The sequence below is a fragment of the Micromys minutus genome (genome assembly GCF_963924665.1).
Source record: "Micromys minutus genome assembly, chromosome: 2".
NCBI classification, from domain to species: Eukaryota; Metazoa; Chordata; class Mammalia; order Rodentia; family Muridae; genus Micromys; species Micromys minutus.
The window spans coordinates 87875007-87894265 of record NC_137971.1 but is presented as its reverse complement, the minus strand read 5'-3'; the positions used below and the strand labels follow the sequence as shown (position 1 = coordinate 87894265).

The 19259-nt window shown below is 36.6% G+C and overlaps 1 protein-coding gene across 1 annotated transcript in view; it reads left to right on the top strand.

Annotated features, from left to right (window-relative positions):
* LOC308417698 (uncharacterized protein) overlaps positions 1 to 19259 on the top strand; it is a gene marked incomplete at both ends in the record, with an annotated part of 32751 nt that overhangs the window by 8993 nt on the left and 4499 nt on the right. Inside the window, 3 exons of the mRNA XM_080913028.1 lie at positions 2452 to 2512; positions 8406 to 9348; positions 11174 to 11211. Of these exons, the coding sequence (XP_080769154.1) occupies positions 2452 to 2512; positions 8406 to 9348; positions 11174 to 11211 (1042 nt within the window). The remainder of the gene's footprint in view (positions 1 to 2451; positions 2513 to 8405; positions 9349 to 11173; positions 11212 to 19259) is intronic.

Genomic DNA, 19259 nt, shown 5'->3' with positions numbered 1-19259 from the left:
TGAGTCTGCAGTTGGCTCACGCTGAGCATCATCAGCCATAGTAGTATCTTTGGGTGAACTAGAAGGCACCTTCTGAGTCAGGGGTTCTAGTACCCAAATCGGATCCTCTTTATCCTGTGGGAAAACACAAACAGCTCCCCTAGATATCAAAATTACCAGATCTTGGCCGCACCATTTATTTGTTAGGACATCTTTTCATTTAACATTTAAAGCTGTCACAGGTATTGTGGCTGTATGTCGGTCCACAGTGCTGTGTCCATGGGTGTCCAAAATTTAAAAATTTAAGGTAAAGAGGGCTATAGAGAGTTGTTCTTTCAGTGCATGACCGTATAAAATTCCCTCCTTTTGTTTTTGTAAAAGCTCTTTTAACGTGCGATGAGCTCGTTCTACAATCCTCTGTCCCTGGGCATTGTATGGCAGACCAGTGGCATGGTGTATTTGCATAGTTTGACAAAAGGTATGAAATGATTTCACTGTATAGGCAGGACCATTATCCATTTTAAGGCGCTCGGGTTTATCTCAAGCTGCCCAGGCTTCTAAGCAATGAGTTATGACATTACGAGACTTTTCTCCTGTAGATAAAGTGGCATGTATTATACCAGAACAGGTGTCAACTGAAACATGAACATATTTAAGATTATCAAACTGAGGTGTAACTGAGGTGTCACATCTATTTGCCAGAGTTTTAATGGGAGCAGTCCGAGGGGATTAATTCGCACATGGGGCCGGTGAAAAAACTGGACACAACTAGGGCAGTGCAATACCACTTCTTGGGCTACTGCTCTAGGAATTTTAAATTTAAGCTGAAGAGTATGAGCAGGTACATGAAACAGCCGATGAAACTTTGTAGCAGAATCTACTGGGGTAGTACAGAAAATAAATTCCTTGCAAGTGCTGGCATCTACTATAGCATTATTTGTCACCATAGGGCCAGGTAACATGGTATGAGCATGAATATGTTGAATGTAAAATTTATTTTTTCTATTCCATATTAACCTTTGTAGCTCTGAAAAAAATATTACTCACAGTGCTAGACATCTTAGTAGGGCCAGTAATTTCAAGGGAGCACACTGCATTAACTACAAAAGCTGAGTCAGAAATTAAATTGAAAGCTTCCTGAAAATTTTTGAAGACTTCTAACACAATTTTACTTTCAGTAATTTGGGGAGTGCCAGGCACATATTGCATTAAAACAAGTTTTTGAGAATCAATCATGTAAGAGCCCACACCAGTCTTGGATCCATCAGTGTAGATATCTAAAACCTCAGGTAGAGGTTCTGAGGCAGTGACTTTTGGAAAAACAACTGGATGTTCAGTAATAAACTGTAGCAAAAGATGTTTTAGATACTGATTATCAAAATCTCCACAAAAACTGCAACGCAAAATGGACCAGTCATCCAACAAGGCACATAATTGTTGGCAGCTGTTTGTGCCGCACCCAAAGATGGCACCAGCTTCCTGCCAATGACTCAGCAAACAGAGCTGTTGCCCAGCCGGAGAGACGTAGTGCGCATGTACCACAGCCCCGCTCTCAGGGCATACTAATGAGCTACTGGAGGGTGCACCAATCAGGTAGCAACACAAGTCTCCTGGGCATATATAAGTAGTGCATTTTTCTTCCACGTGTTCCCCTGATCAGAGTGCTGTACAATAAAGGTTGTTCGCAGAAAAATCCTGTTGTGGGACGTGCGACACATAATGTTTCTATTTGGACTGCTGTATATGGTATTATGATTTTATTGGACACACATCCGAAGCCGGAGTTTTTCCCAGCTCTACCACAGTGGTGTCTAAGCCAGCATTAGACAAAGGTCCTCCTATTTCTTTGCATACTTTCATCCATACCTCAAGGCCTTTATGTTTATAAGGAGTTATAGGCGCTCTGCATTCGTTAGTACATCACTCTTAGACCACCTGTTTAATAAGAGGCATAGCTGTATCAGGGTCTCCAAAAATTTTTGTGGCGGCCTCTACCATGCGGGCCAAAAAGTCTGAGAATGGTTCTGTGGGTCTTTGTAGAACCTTAGTAAGGTTCCCGGAGACTTCTCCCCTATTAGCCAATGCTTTCCATGCTTTGGTAGCTATATCATTTATTTGAGCATAAACCTGTTCTGGATAGGCAGTCTGATCAAGGGCAAACCTCCCCTGTCCTAATAGCATGTCAGTATCCCAATGTCTCCAGGGGGCTACCCTGGAGACTAAATTAATAGCCGCTTGAGTGTTAGCATACTCAAAGAGGTAAGCCTTCCAATCTAAGTATTTTCCTGAAGTCAAATAAGCCCATGCTAGCCCCCCACCCCCAGTCTGAAGGAGTGAGGCAATGTCTGGCAAGGGATTCTACCTGAGCCAGACAAAAGCTGCGTTAACCCCATAGGTTCTAACAGATTCTTCCAGTTGCTTTATGACATTAAAATCTACTGGTTCATGATAACGTTGTCCATTGATGTCTAGAAAAACTGGGAAGCTCAACCCCATCTCCTTCCAGACATCTGGGCAGAAGGAAGCGCCCTTAGTAAGTTTAATTACATCTTGTAGATTAAATGGTGGCACTGTTGGTACAGTCGTCCTTTTATCTGGCTGTTTATGCTGCCACACTGCATTGGTACGAGGCCAATCTATGTCGTATCTTTATCTCTCACATTGGGCTGCCTCCTCCTCAAGGTCGGCTTCATCCTCCCTACTAAGTTCAGAATTGCCAGACATTCCCAATGTCAATGCTTTGAAAGAAGGATATATCCTGCTGGTTTCTTGATTTTGATCCTTGTCTGTCTGTATTTCAAGATTTTGTTTAGTTCCTTGGTCTGTAGCCCTTTTACATTTAGCCTCTTCTCTACTCTTTTTGTTATCCCTCTCCTTCTTCCCTCCTCTCAGAGTTCTTTCCTCCTCTAACATACCTTCTTGTTGTTCTACTAACATTCTTTGCCCTGTTCTTATGGCTTGCTCACAGAGCTTGTCCTTCAAACAAGCGCGGGTCATCCTCCAAAATGGTAGCAAAAGGCAAATCCAAATAATAAGAAGAAAAAGAAAGACAATTACCAATCCAACCCACAGTAGATCAAGTGGGCTGAACAGCATTGCTAGAACTCCCATCCTTACACTTGGGGCCAAGGTTTTTCTAGTCTCTGCTTACCTCCAGAGAGCTTTATTGTCTCTTCCCGGGAATTTACCAACATTGCCATCCTGTAGCTGAAGAGTTCTGAATCCATGAGGGTTTCCTAGGGTCCCCGCACGGCTACCAGTTGTCACACCCCACCTCGTCAGGCAAGGAAGACAGGGCACTCCGGATTCTTCTCAACAGCCTTTATTCAGGAACACGTTGATGCTGAACACGGGAACCCGGAGTGCTGAGCGCTCTCTCTATTTATCTCCCTCTAAGGGGGGAGGATGATTTGTCCATCAGGGATTGGTGGAGCTGGGATTACCAAATTAGCATAGCACTGTCTGGCACCAAGAACAGTATTGCACATGCATAATACATTTTTTTACCACAGTGCAAGCATATGTTGGTGCCATCCTAGCGGGCGCGGTCGGGGAACCGATCCCTACACATATATGTGAGGGCTCATTTCTGGATCTGCTAATCTATTCCATTGATACACATGCCTATCTCTATACCAGTAGAATGCAGTTTTTAGCACAATTGCCTTGTAATATAGCTTCAGGTAAGGGATAGTGATTCCCTCAGATGTTTGCTTGTTGTTGAGGATGGATTTTGCTATTCTAGGTCTTCTGTTATTGCAGATGAAATTTCACATTGCTCTTTCCAACTCAATGAAGATTTGGGTTGGTATTTTGATGGGGATTGCATTAAATTTGTAGATTGATTTTGGTAACATGGCCATTTTTAAAATGTTGATCCTTCCAATTCATGAGCATGGGAGATTTTTCCATTTTCTGAGATATTCCTCGATTACCTTCTTTAGAGGTTTGAAGTTATTGTCATACAGGTTCTTCACTTGCTTAGTTAGAGTCACAGCAAGGTATTACTTATTTTTTTGACTATTGTGAAGGGTATCTTTTCCATAATTTCTTTCTCCATATGTTTGTACTTTGCATATAGGAAGGCTACTTATTTGTTTGAGTTAATTTTATATCCAGCCACTATGATGAACTACTTTATCAGCTGTAGGAGTTCTCTGGCAGAATTTGTGTAGTCACTTAAGTACACTATCATGTCATCGGCAGATAGTGATGTTTTTACTTCTTCCTTTCCAATTTGTATCCCTTTGATTTCCTTTTGCTGTCTAATTTCTTTGGCCAGGACTTCCAGTATAATGTTGAATAGGTAGGGGGAGAGTGGGCAGCTTGTCTAGTCCCTGATTTTAGTGGGATTGCTTCATGTTTCCCACCATTAAGTTTGATGTTGGCTGTTGGTTTGTTGTATATTGCTTTTATTATATTTAGGTATAGGCATTGGATTCCTGTTCTTTCCAAGACTTTTAACATGAAGGGGTGTTGAATTTTGTCAAATTCTTTCTCAGCATCTAGTAAGATGATCATGTGGTATTTTTTCTTTGAGTTTGTTTATATGGTGGATTACATTTAGGGACTTGTGTATATTAAACCATCCATGCATTCCAGGGGTGAAACCTACTTGACCATGGTGAATGATCATTTTGATGTGTTCTTGGATTCGGTTTGCAAGGATTTTGTTGAGTATTTTTGCATCAAGGTTCATAAGTGATATTGGTTTGAAGGTCTCTTTCCTTGTAGGGTCTTAGTGTGCTTTAGAAATGAGGTTTTATTGTAGTCTCAAAAAATGAGTTAGGTAGAGTTCCATCTGATTCTATTTTGGGGAATAGTTCTAAGTATTGGTGTTAGGTCTTCAATAAATGTTCAATAAAATTCTGCACTTAACCCATCTAGACCTGAGCTTTTTTTGGTTGGGAGGCTTTTGATGACTGCTTCTATTTCTTTAGGTGTTATGGGATTATTTAGATGGTTTACCTGGTCCTGGTTTAACTTTAGTATCTGGTATCTGTCTAGGAATTCATCCATTTCCTCCAGATTTTCCAGCTTTGTTGAGTATAGGCTTTTATAGTAGGATCTGATGATTTCTTGAATTTCCTCATTTTCAGTAATTATTTCTCCACATTCATTTCTGATTTTGTTAATTTGGATACTCACTCTTTGCACTCTAGTTAGTCTGGCTAAGGGTTTATCAATCTTGTTAATTTTCTGAGAGAACCAGCTCTTGGTTTTGTTGATTCTTTCAATGGTTCTTTTTGTTTCTGTTTGATCTATCTCTGCCCTAACTTTGATTATTTCTTGCTGTGTTCTCCTCTTGGGTGTATCTGCTTCCTTTTGTTCTAGAGCATTCAACTGGCTGTCAGGTTGCTAGTGTATGCTCTCTTCATTTTCTTTTTGGAAGCACTCAGAGATATGAGGCTTTTTTTCCCATTACTGCTTTCATTGCATCCCATAGGTTTGAGTGTGTCGTGATTTCATTTTCATTGAATTCTAGAAAATCCTTAATTTCTTTCTTTATTTCTTCTTTGACCCTGCTATTGTTTAATAGAGCATTGCTTAGTTTGCATGTGTATATGGGATTTTTGTTGTCGTTGTTGTTATTAAAGACCAGCCTCAGACCATGGTGATCTGAAAAGATGAATGGGAGTATTGCAATCTTCTTGATCTATTGAGTCTCATTTTGTGACCAATTATGTGGTTAATTTTCGAGAAGGTTCTGTGAGGTCTTGAGAAAAAGGTGTATTCTTTTGTTTTAGGATGATATGTTTTGTAGATATCTATTAATTCCAGTTAGTTCATAATATCTGCTAATTTTACAATGTCCATGTTCAGTTTCTGTTTCCATAATCTGTCCATAGGTGAGAGTGTGATATTAAGATCTCCCACTATTATTGTGTGGCGTCAAATGTATTTTTTTGAGCTTTAGTATGGTTTCATTTGTGAATATGAGTGCTTTTGTATTTGGAGTATATATGTTAAGGATTGAGAGTTCCTCCTGACAGATTTCCCCTGTAATGAGTAAAAAGTGTCTTTCCTTATCTTTTTGATAACTTTTGGTTGAAAATTTAGTTTATTAGATTTTAGAATGGCCACTCTAGCATGCTTCTTGAGGCCATTTGCTTGGAAGTTTTTTTTCAACATTTTACTCTGAGATAGTGTCTGTCTTTCTCTGATGTGAGTTTCCTGTATGGAACTAAATGCTGGATTTTGTTTATGTATCAAGTCTGATAGTCTATATCTTTTTATGGGGAGATGAGTCCATTTATGTTAACAGATATCAAGGAATAGTGGTTGCTGTTTCCTACTATAATTGCTTTTGTAGGATGAATTGTACCTGTGTGTCTTTATATTTTTGGTTTTCTTGCTTAGGAGTTTTCTTATTTTTACTATGATGTAATTCCCCTCATTGTATGGGGTTTTCCACTGATAATTCCTTGTAGTACTGGGTTTTGGGTCAGATATTGTATAAATTTAGTTTTTTTCTTGAAATATATTATTCTCTCCCTCTATGGCGATTGACAATTTTGCTGGGTATAGCAGCTTAGGCTGGCACTTCTGCTCTCTTAGGGTCTGCATGGTGATATCTGTCCAGGGTCTTCTAGCTTTCATAGTCTCTGTTGAGAAGTCGTGTGTGATTCTCATTGGTCTGCCTTTATATGGTACCTGACCTTTTTCCCTTACTGCTTTTAGTATTCTTTCTTTGCCTTGGGCTCTTGTTGTTTTGACTATTATGTGTCAGGGGGAATTTCTTTTCTGGTCCAACCTATTTTGAGTTCTGTAGGCTTTTTTTATGCTCGCGGTCATCTCATTCTTAAGGGTAGGGAGGTTTTCTTCTATGATTTTGTTGAAGATGTTTACTGTGCCACTTAGTTGATATTCTTCTCCCTCTTCTATTCCTATTATCCTTAGGTTTGGTCTTCTCATTGTGTCCTGGATCTCCTGGACATTTTGGGTTAGGAGCTTTCTGGTTTTTGCATCTTCTCTGACTGTTTTGTCTATGTTTTCAATGTTGTCTTTGGCCCCCAAGATTCTCTCTTCCATCTCTTGTAGACTGTTGGAAATGCTTGCATCTGTGACTCCTTATTTCTTTTTTAGGTTTTCTACCTCTAGGGTTGTCGCTTTTAGTGTTTTCTTTATTGTGTCCATTTTTGTTTTAAATTCCTTCTTCCATTCCTTCATCTCTTTGGTTCTGTTTTCCTCTAGTTCTTTGAGTACTTTGAGTGTTTTTCTTGTTTCTTCTTTAAAAGCTTCTAAGTCTTTATGATTTTCCCCCAGTTCTTGTTTAAGGATCTCTATCATCATCTTGAGGTATGATTTGGGGTCTGGGTCTTCTATTTCTGGAGTGTTTGGCATTCTGCTACTTGCTCTGATGGTAGACCTGGGTTCTAGTATTGCCAGGTTGTCTTGGTTTCACTGTGGTATGACTTTTTGCTTTTCTCTTGCCATCTTGTCAGTGATTGGTTCTTACCTTTCCCTTGTTTCTGGCCTATGTCCCTGGATCTCTGCTGTTCCTGGTGGCGGATGGTCCAAGCGCCTGTTCTGCACACAAAAGCCACTGGTTGGGAACAGAAAGCCCAGTTCTGGATTCCTGGTTCCCTGCATCAAGCCAGGCAGGGACGCACATTCCGCAAGCTTGGCAGAGATCTCTCTGCCCCATGGCTACTCAGAATGCCTTCTCACCAGGCCTGTGTCCCTGTATCTCCTCTGTTCCTGGTCAAAATATTTTTTTTCTAAAATACACAAATAGCACAATGCAAATTCATAGAAATAAAAAGAGAAAAGAATACCAGTTTTTTAAATCTTGTGGTGGTAGTGTAGTAATCATTTAATAACACCAAAATTTTAAAACTTCATTATTTAATTTTATAACTTTATATTTTATTTTATTGCTAAGCTTATAATAAATACATTATTATTTTTAAGATTCATATTACTTAGTATTTACTTTTTTATCTATTTGTGTATTTATATTTATTTAGTTGTGTAAGAGGAATACTGGTAACACAGCATATGTGCTGGTAACAAAGAACAACTTTCAGGAGGTCTTTCTTCCCATCTTGTGGGTTCCAAGTATCAAACTAGCTGCAATATGTCAGTTTGGTGACAGGAATTTATATCTACCAAGTATCTTATGATGACAAGATTCATAATTTTAAACTTTAGACTTAATTATAATCTTGCATATTTTATTGTAAGTAAATGTAAATTAAAGATATTTATTATTTATAACACAATTCTAGCATTTGTACTTAAATATTTTGAAAGAATTATTACACATAAATGTACAAATTATTACAATGCTAGTAAAACATCAATAATTGATCTAATTGGTGAATGAAATATTAATTTGCAATGCTCTCCATGCCCCTGTTAATGAAAAAAGTCACCTATTTATAAATCCCATTTGTAATATCTTTATTCCAGCCTTAATCTAGCAGCAGCAACAGTGTCCCATGGATTTTATGAAAGATGGGAACCAGACTGCAGTGGCAGAGTTCATTTTATTGGTTTTATCAGATAACCCACTCCTTAGAATCGTCCTCTTCACCATCATCTTGTGCATCTTCCTGGTGACTGTGTCTGGGAACCTCAGCACCATCCTTCTCATCAGAGTCTCTTCACAGCTCCATCACCCCATGTACTTTTTTCTGAGCCACTTGGCTTCTGTTGACATAGGCATTTCACCATCTGTCACACCCAATATGCTTGTTACCTTCCTGATAAAGCAAAATACCATTTCCTACTTTGGATGTTGTATACAATTTAGCTCAGCTGCTTTCTTTGGGACAGTTGAATGCTTCCTTCTGGCTAGCATGGCTTATGATCGGTTTTTGGCTATCTGTAATCCACTACTTTATTCCACCAAAATGTCTACACAAGTGTGTATCCAGGTGGTTTTAGGATCTTATATAAAAGGTTTTCTTAATGCTTCTTTTTTTAATCTTTTCTTTTTTTTCTTAATTTTCTGTGGACCGAATAATATCAATCACTTTTTTGGTGATTTTGCTCCTTTGTTGGAACTCTCCTATTCTGATGTCACTTTTTCTGTTGCTGTTATTTCATTTAGTGCTGGCTTTATCGCTATGGTAACAGCTTTTGTTATAGCAATCTCCTATTCCTATATTTTCATTACCATTTTAAAGATGCACTCCACTGAAGGTCGACAGAGGGCCTTCTTCACATTCACCTCTCACCTCATCGCTGTCACACTGTTATATGGGACTGTCATCTTCATTTATGTGATGCCCAAGTTCAGCTACTCCACTGACCAGAACAAGGTAATGTCTATGTTCTACATGGTGGTAGTCCCAATGTTGAACCCTCTCATCTATAGCCTTAGGAATAATGAAATTAATGGTGCTCTGACAAAGCATCTTAGTAAGATAACACTTTCTTAGGATAATCTGCTATGTAAAACTCACTGTAATAATGACCATTACCTAAGTCCAATATGTCCATTATCTGAGGTTTGGTTATTCCTCTTCTTGCTATTCTTTTTTCCTAATCACCTTTTTCTCCCAGTACATATATTTTCTTCCAATATATACATATTGCACTTCAACTTGGATATTTTTATATGTCTTTGAGATTATTACACAATGTATTTTGATTATATTCAGTCCTTCTGAAACTCTTCTCTGTTTAAGTCTTTTTATAAAGTTTATTTTGTGATATCTGTACATACTGTGTATTTATATTTCCACAGAAGCATGGTTAGACTACCAGAGGCAATGCCATTATTGATATTTTACTTTCCATCTGGCAGATATAAGTGGCCAATTACTCCTCAGCTACATATGGACTCCATGCCCATGTTTCCTCTCAGTGCTATGATTTTGTGTGGTTTGAACATGTGGTTGCCAAAAGTCCTAACATGAGACCATATTTGCAATCATTCTGTTGTGTCCTGAAAAAAACTATTTATCTGTAGTCATTCACCTGCTCTGGCTCTTACATATTTTCACTTATTTTCACAAAATGAATCCTGAGCTTGGAGAAAAGGATATATGGTATAGACATCTCATATAATATTAAGCCTTTCACAGTCTCCAATTCTCTTCATCTTGGCAAGTGTTTTCGTTATTTTATTTACTTCATTTGTTGTTTATCTCTATTTACTACAAAAACAAACCATCATGATAATAGTTGGGAGTTGTACTAATTTATGCATTAATGATAAGTCATTGCAAATTGGTTTGATATTATATCCATTGGAGGAAATAATGACAGTGGGCTTTTCTCTGGTGTCTATGATCTGTCAAGCAAAGAATTTGGCCCTGATAGAAATATTAAGTGTGATTTTCCTCTTGTGGAGCTAGACTTAGAACAAATAATAATGTTCCTCTTATTCCCATATTTAGAAATAATCTACTTCACATATACTACACTATATCACCAGTAGGTATATCTTTCATGGCTGGTGTTTATTGTACATGAAGTGCTCACAAGATAAATATCTGAAAACATGTATTTTAAAATATCCCTATGTTAGTCTACACCTATTTTGACTTTTTAAATATTTCCATTCACTTTACAATAATATCTAAGTGCACTTCTTAGTTTCTTGTTCTAAAAACTCTTGCCCATGAAGATTTCATTGGTAGCCTACACAAGTTAACACAACCCACAGCTGACACCTCTACCTTTCCCACTTAGATAAGTTCCATTTATTTTTTTCCAGCACATTCTATGTATTAAAAAACCTGATGCTTCTCTAGCATGCTCTTCACTGAAGTACCAATTCTATGAGAATTGAATCATTCAGTAACAGATCTTTAGCATCTTCTTGGTTCCGCAGTACAATAAATGCTCCAAAAGAAACCCACATCTAGATGGAATGAATGACTCAATGCTTATCCCGTATATACCTATAAAGTAATTCTAAAGCTCTAACAGAAGATTCCAGAAAAAAATCCTTGTAATGAAGAAGACACTAGTGGGTTTTGATGCCCTTTCCACGTATTTTTCAAAAACAATCCTCAAACACACGAAAAATTTGCATAAAATTATCATTGATACTAACATTAATATTTATGATTAATAAGTTAGTGACCTGTCAGAAATATTATTGTACTTTAAGCTCATCCAATACAAAATGTAAAGCACAGACCACTTATACACTTTGACCAGGGTTTATAGAGAGACTAATTTTATGTTCAGGAATTTGGAGTTTACATGACTAACGTTTTAATGTTTTATATAGTAAGACATGCCTTAAAATCTTACCAGAAATATGAAGAGGTATGTTGAATGCAAAATACTAGAAACAATCTGTTATAAAAGTCAAGCATGAAGTTCCCAAAATGAGAGTTAATAATATAAAGAAGCTGGGGTTTATTGGGAAAAGTCATTGCCACCACACCTGATAATCTGGCTTTGATCCAAGAGACCTATAGAGTAAAAGGAAAGAACTAACTCTCAAAAGTTGTGCCCTTATGTGTGGCGTTGCACATTCTCTTGAATACACATGCACACTAACAAACACACACACACACACACATACACACACACACACACACACACACACACACACACACACTAAATGAAAGAGAAACAAATAAGGAAGCAGGCAAGGCAAACTAAGGTAAATGACAAGTTGATATTTGGAATGGACTGGCAAGATGGCTCTTTCAGATGACCTATTGCTCTTTCAGATGACCTGCATTTAGTTCCCAGAACCAACATTTTGACTCAAGCCTCTCCAATTCCACATCTAGGAGATTCATCATGCTCTTCTGCCTAATAAATGATCCTGGTATACACATCGTGCATAGCCTTAAAGGTAATACACTCATACACCAAAAAAAATAAAAATTAATCTCTTTTAAAATCAAAAAGGAGGATACTAGTGTGAGAGCTGCTCTGTGTGAACTTAAGAAATTTCACCTTGTTTTGAGTCTTGAATTGACGATGTGTGTTCCTATGATAGAAATGGCCATGGTGTTAGTAATGAATTTTACTACTATGTACATTAGCCTCTGTTTTTCTACTTTACCTGGTAACCTCAACAGAAATATAGAGTGGATCACAGCACCCATTGACCACATCTGGGCCACTGAAGTCATGATATCCCTTTCTTTCTGGTTAATAACCATCTAAGTCAAAAGGTTCTGTATCCGAATATTTTGCAATCCATAATCTCCTTATCTTCTACTTTTCTACATAGGTGATTTAATCACAAACACTGTTTCCTGGAGACCTAAAGGTGACTTCCTAGTTAACCTCATGGAATGATAGCTGATAAAGTTATCTAAACATTCCACTAGACACCAATTGATAGCCAATCCATTTTGCAGCACAATTCTCTCTTCGTGACTATTTCATTAGAAAATGGATATCTCATAATGGTTCCCATTTTGATAATTGCATGCATGCATATAACTCATTGAGAGAATATTTATTCTTGTTACCCACTATCACTACATTTTTCTGTAATGTATTTTTATTCCAATTGAATTGCAATTGCACCCTAATCTTCTCCAAGTTTAGCCATTATAAATCCCTCCCCAATTAACCTTTTTTTTCTTCTCCTCAGAGAAGGGAAAACAACATTAGGTATCACTCCACCCTTATGCATCTTGTCTCAACAGGCATAAGTACATCCATCTGCTTTCACTGAGTCCCAATCAGGCAGGCCCAGAAAAGGAAGGGAATCTATTGACAGGTTTCAGAGTCATAAACAAGCCCTGCTCCAATTGTAAGGTGACCTACATGACAAAGCAGCTGCACATATTTTACAAATAAATGTATATGAAGCCTGGATCCAGCTACTTCATGCTCTATTGTGGTTCAGCTTCCATGAGAGCCCATGGAGCCAGAGAAGTTGACTTTGTAGAACTTTGTGTGGTGCCCTTGACCCCTCTGGCTTTTTGACTTATATCCCTCACACTTCCATGAGACTGGTTGTGGATCTCTTCATCTGTTTTCATTTGCTACTACATAAAGCCTCTCAGGAGACAGTATGTATAGCAGAACATCATTAATAGAGTGACAGGTAGGTTCTCTCACATTGGATGGGTCTCAAGTTGGGTCAGTCATCGTTTGCATGTTCTTCCAGTGTCTGCTCCATCCTTATCCTTGTATATCTTTTAGGCAGAACAAATTTTTCGTTGAAATTTTTTTATGTTGCTTACCACACCTAACTTACACTTGAAGTTCTGCTTGGTTGCAGGATATGGCCACTTCAGTCACCATGTCCCCTGGTAGTCGAAATAACAGCTAGGTCAGACCCATAGACTTACTTTAGCCTCTTCAATCCTAAGAATTAAGCTGGTCCAAAAGATTTTTTCCCCTCAAAAAAAGTTTCTATTTTTGCTTCCAACTCTTTCCTCATCCCCAACACCTGATAAACACCAACAAAGCCTTCCTCACACACTTTCCACCCCGTTCCCTATCCTTATCCTTCTCCTATGACTATTTTGTTTTTCTTTCTGAGTGAGGTTCACATAACCTACCTTGGGTCCTTGTATGCTTTCTTAAAATCTATGGATTGTTTTTCTGAACTTTATGACTAATGTCCATTTATAAGTGAGTACTGTCCAACATGTCCTTCCAGTTTTGCATCACCTTACTCATGATGATATTCTCAAGTCCATCGATTGTGTGCAAATTTTATGGTGTCTTGATTTCTAATAGCTAAATAGTATTTCATTCTGTAGATGTACCCCATACCTTTACTCATTCTTCAGTTGAAGGTCATCTAGGATGTTTCTAGTTGCTGGCTGGTATGAATGAAGATGCTGTGAATATAGGTGAGCAAGCGGTATATTAGGATATCTTTTGGGTATCTACCCAGGAGTGTTATAGCAGGGTTTAGAGGTAAAATTATTTCCAGTTTCTGAGAACCAGCTAAATTCATTTCCAAAATGGATGTATATGGTTGAACAAGTACACATCCAATGGGAGAGTGCTCCTTTTGTTCCTCACTCTTGCTAGCATATGCTACCACTGGAGGTTTTGATTGTACACATTCTGATGGGTACAAGATGGAATCTAAGATTTGCTCTAATTTGTATTTCTCAACAACTAAGAATGGATATGGTTTATTCTTTAAGTGCTTCTTGGCCATTAGAGATGGTTGCTTTGATTATCATTCAGCCTCCATAATCAATTAGGCATCACCTCAGTGATGCATGAGTGATTGAGTGTATGAAAATTCATCAATGTAAATGTAATTCACCTAATGCACACATTGAAAAAAAATAGATGATCATTTTATTAGATGGTGAAAAAGCCTTTGACAAAATCCCAAACTCTCAATCTTTGAAGGAACAGCAATGCAAGGTACATATATAAACATAATAAAAGCAATATACAGCAAGGTAATAAAAACATTTAATTTTATGGAAAGTAACTTAAAACAATTTCACTAAAATCAATAAAAACTCATAGATTGTGACTCTATAAATCTCTATTTAACATAGTACTTAAAGCTATGACCAGGGCAACAAAGAACTAAAGGAGATCAATGGGATACACAGTGGAAAGGAAAAAGTCAAAGTATCCCTTATCAGAGAAGATATTCTAGTATATGTAATTGACTCCAAAATTTCATTTAAAAAACTTGTATAGTTGATAAACACTTTTTGCAAACTGTCAGATTACAAAATCAGTGCAAAAACCCTGTGGCCATGTGTCCTTTACAAAAATAATATTGGCTGAGAAAAAATTAGGAAAGCAACATTCTTGAAATAGCTACAAATAATATATTTAAAATTGTGTAATTCTCAGAAATCAAGTCAAAGTCACTGAAGAAAGAACCAAAGGAAGATATCAGATGATGAAAAGCTTTCCCCTGTTCCTGGATTGGTAGGATTGACATAATAAAAATGGCCATCTTATCAAAAGCAATGTACAGATTCAATGCAATTCCCATCAAAATTCCATTATAAATATTTACAGGGCTTGAAAAAGCAATTTCTAATTTCATATGGAAAAGAACTCAGGATAGGTAAAACAATCTTGAACAATAAAAGAACTTCTCAAGCTATCACCAATTCTGACATCAAGCTGTACTCCAGAACAATAATATAAACACTGTATGTCATTGGCATTAAAACTTTCAGATTGATCAGTAGAATAGAACAGAAGACCCAGAATTAAACCCACTCTCTTATAAACACTTGATATTTGACAAATATCCAAAACCATACAAAAAATAAATGAAAGCACCTTCAACAAATGGTACAAACTGATGTCTGCATGCAGAAGAATGCAACTAGACTCACATCTATCGCCTTTCACAAAACTTAAGTCCAAGTAGGTCAATGACCTCAACATAAAACCAGACACACTTAATCTAATAGAAAAGCAAAGAAGAACTGTCTTCAACTCATTGGCACAGCAGACAAATTAATGAACAGAACACCAATAGTCCAGAAACTAAGTTCAACAATTAATAAATGGAACTTTATCAAACTGAAAAACTTTTTATAAGGCCAAGGACACCACTAATACCATGAAATGGCATCCTACAAATCTCAAAAAAAAATCTACACAAGTCCTAAATCTGAAAGACAACTAATATCCAAAATATACAAAGAACTCAAAGAAATAGATCTCAACAAACCAAATAACCCAATTAAAACGCAATCCCATTATCTAATACTACATAAATAGGACTCTACACATACCCTGCTTATTCAATCTCATGCTTTTGGTGTGTTTTCTCATATATCCATTGCCTTAGTAAGATTTCCTTGGTTAATCTATTTTCTGAAAAATGTAATTCTGTAATCCTGATTGGGAAAAATGTAGTTTCTTTAAGCCTACTACTTTTTGCCGCAGCTCCTACATTTAAACTTAAGCACCAAAATACCTCTAGAAAAGAAAGCATTGTATGATACAACATACAATAAGGACACATGAAGTCAAAATGTTCATAGTAGCTTTATTTATAATAGCCAGAAGCTGGAAAGAACCAAGATTTCCTTCAGTAAATGAATGGATACAAAAATTGTGGTACATTTACACAATGGAGTACTACTCAGCTATTAGAAACAATGACTTTATGAAATTCCTAGGAAAGTGGGTACACCTAGAGAATATCATCCTGAGTGAGGTAACACAGTTACAAAAATAACAGACATAATAGACACTCACTGATAACTTGATACTAGCCCCAGAAAGCTTCGAATACACCAGAAACAACTCACAGCCCATATGAAGCTCAAAAAAAAAAGAAAGAAAGAAAGAAAGAAAGGAAGGAAGGAAGGAAGAAAGAAAGAAAGAAAGAAAGAAAGAAAGAAAGAAAGAAGAAAACAAGAGCCAAAAAGTGAAAGCCTCAGTCCTTCTTAGGAAAAAATATTAGTGTATAGCACCCTTTCAGATTGTGGTATAACTGGACCTTAAATCATTAAGAATTCAAGAGGTAAGAATATTGCCTTGTGGCAATTTTTGGTATTCAAAAATCATTATTTTTGATTTATACACACCAAGAAACCTCTGACTATTTCCATGTTATGTTCTGTCCTACATGTACTTTATTCTTATGATAACTAGTAAGATTTTAATGCATACTATCAAACCTTTAAAATATTTAAGTACTGGCAAAAATATATTCAATAATGTTATGACAACATGCTTTTAAAAATCTGTACATGTATCTCTCTTTTTTAAATAAAGTTGTAAAAAAAAGACAAAAATTAAAAGAAAGAAAAAAATAATAATAAGTGTATAGCACCCTCTCAGAGCAGGTTACACTTAGACCTTAACCCATTAATAACTCAAGAGCTAAGAAGATAGCCTTGTGGTAATTTTGGTAGTTAAATATTATTATGTTTACTCTTTACAAACCAAAAACTTTGACTATTTCCATGTTACGTTTTGTTTTACATATACTTTATGATCCCTGTAAATAGTAAGATTTCAATGCACACTATCAAACCTTTAAAAAATTAAGTACAATGAAAACTATATTTATATATATATGCTAAAATGCTTTTAATAATCTGTATCTGTATCTCTGTTTTTTTTTAAAATAAAGTTGTAAAAAAGAAGCAATACCTTTATGAAATTTCTACAATGGATGTATCTAGAGAATATCATCCTGAGCGGTATCACCCAGTCACAAAATAACAGACATAATATGAAATCACTGATAATTGGATACTAGCCCTAGAAAGATCAGAATATCCAGGATCCAACTCATATGAAGCTCAAACCATATGAAGCTCAAAAAAAAAAGAAAGAAAGAAAGAAAGAAAGAAAGAAAGAAAGAAATGAAGGAAGGAAGGAAGGAAGGAAGAAAGAAAGAAAGAAAGAAAGAAAGAAAGAAAGTCTCAAAAGTGGAAGTCTCAGCCCTTCTTAGAAAAAAAAAAAAAAAACAGTTAAGTATATAGCACCCTCTCAGAGTGGGGTACACCTAGACCTTAAATCATTATTAACTCAAGAGCTAAGAAGATAGCCTTGTGGCAATATTTGGTATTTTAAAATCTTTCTGTTTAATCTATACACACCAAGAAAATTTTGAGTATTTGATGTTATTTTTTGTTTTACATTTACTTTATGCTTATTGTAGCTAGTAAGATTTCAATACATACTATCAAACCTTTAAAAAAATTAAGCACTGCAAAAATATATTCGTACAGTCTTATGCCAAAATGCCTTTAAAAATCTGTTTATGTATCTCTGTTTTATTAAAGAAAGTTGTAAGAAAAAGAAAAGAATAAATATGTAACTAGAAAAAGAGATCTTAGGCTGTTATATATGTATATTCCTGTATGATGTGCGCCTGCAAGAAGTATGCATGTGTTCGTGTGAGTCCAAGTGCATGTGTGCCACAATATACATATGAAAATCAAAAGGCAATGTAGCAGAGATTTGGAATATGACATTTTTGATAGAGTATCTTTTCTGTCATTCACTGATCCATACTTTCTGCTAATGCATCAGGGAGTTTTCATTGCTGATCAAGTCTCTGAAGAAAAAAGTTGAAGAAGTGTTCAAATGATTGAAAAATCTCCTATGTTCATGGATTAGCAAGATTAATTAAAAGTGGCCATCTTGCCAACAGCAATCTACAGATTCATTAAGTCCTGTATTAGAAAGGGTTCTCTAGAGTCAGAAAACTTATGAATAGTCTCTATATAGTGAAGTATTTATTGGTGACTTACAGTCTGTAGTCCAATCCCTTAACAATGGCCGGCAGCAGCTGTGAAGTCCAAGGATCTAGCAGATGCTCAGTCCCACAAGGCAAGCAGGCAGAGCCCCACAAGGCTAGCAGGCAAAGTCCCAGAAGGTAGGCAGGTCGAGAGAGAGAGCCTTCTTTGTTCCAATGTCCTTATGTAGGTCTCCAACTGAAGGTGTATGCCACCACACCTGGATGGGGGACTTGCTTGTCCTGGATATCCTTGAGCTCAGTGGTCTCCTTGCCTTAGTTTCCTGAGATTCTTAGCTTCTCTGCCTCAAGATCAAGATCAAAGGTAGGCCTCCCAATTCTGGATTGTGGTTCATTCCAGATATGGTCAAGTTGACAACCAGAAATAGTCACTACAAATTCCCATCAAAATTCCAACTCAATTCTTCAGAGTTAGAAAGATCGATTTGCAAATTTTTTGGAATAACAATAAAACCAAGATAGTAAAAACTATCCTTAACAGTAAAGAAACTGCTGGGGGAAATCACCATCCCTGAACTCAAGCTGTATTACAAATCAATCATGATAAAAACTGCACTGTATTGTTACAGAGACAGGCAAGTAGATCAATGCAATATAATTAAATACCCAGATATGAACCCACACATCTATGGTCACTAGATCTCTGAAAAAAGAGCTAAAACAATTTAATGGAAAAAATACAGCATCTTCAACAAATGATACTTGTTCAACAGGCATTCAGCATGTAGAAGAATGCAAATCAACCCATTTTTATTTATATGTACAAAGCTAAGTCCAAGTGAAACAAAGACCTCTACATAATACCAGCTATACTGAAACTATTAGAAGAGAAAGTGGAGAAGACCTTAGAACAAATATGCACAGGGGAAATTTTACTGAAAATAAACTCCTATGACTTATGCTCTAAGATCAAGAAATGAAAAATGGGATCTCATAAAATTGCCAAGCTTCTGTAAGGCAAAGGACACTGTCAATAGGACAAAATGGTTTACCAATGACACATCCAATAGAGGGCTAATATCCAATATATACAAGGAACTTAATAAGTTTGACTCCAGAGAATCGAATAATACTATTAAAAATGGATAACAGAGATAAAGAAAGAATTCTCAACGGAGGAATAGCTAAAGGCTTAGAAGCACCAAAAGAAAATTCAACCTCCTTAGTTATA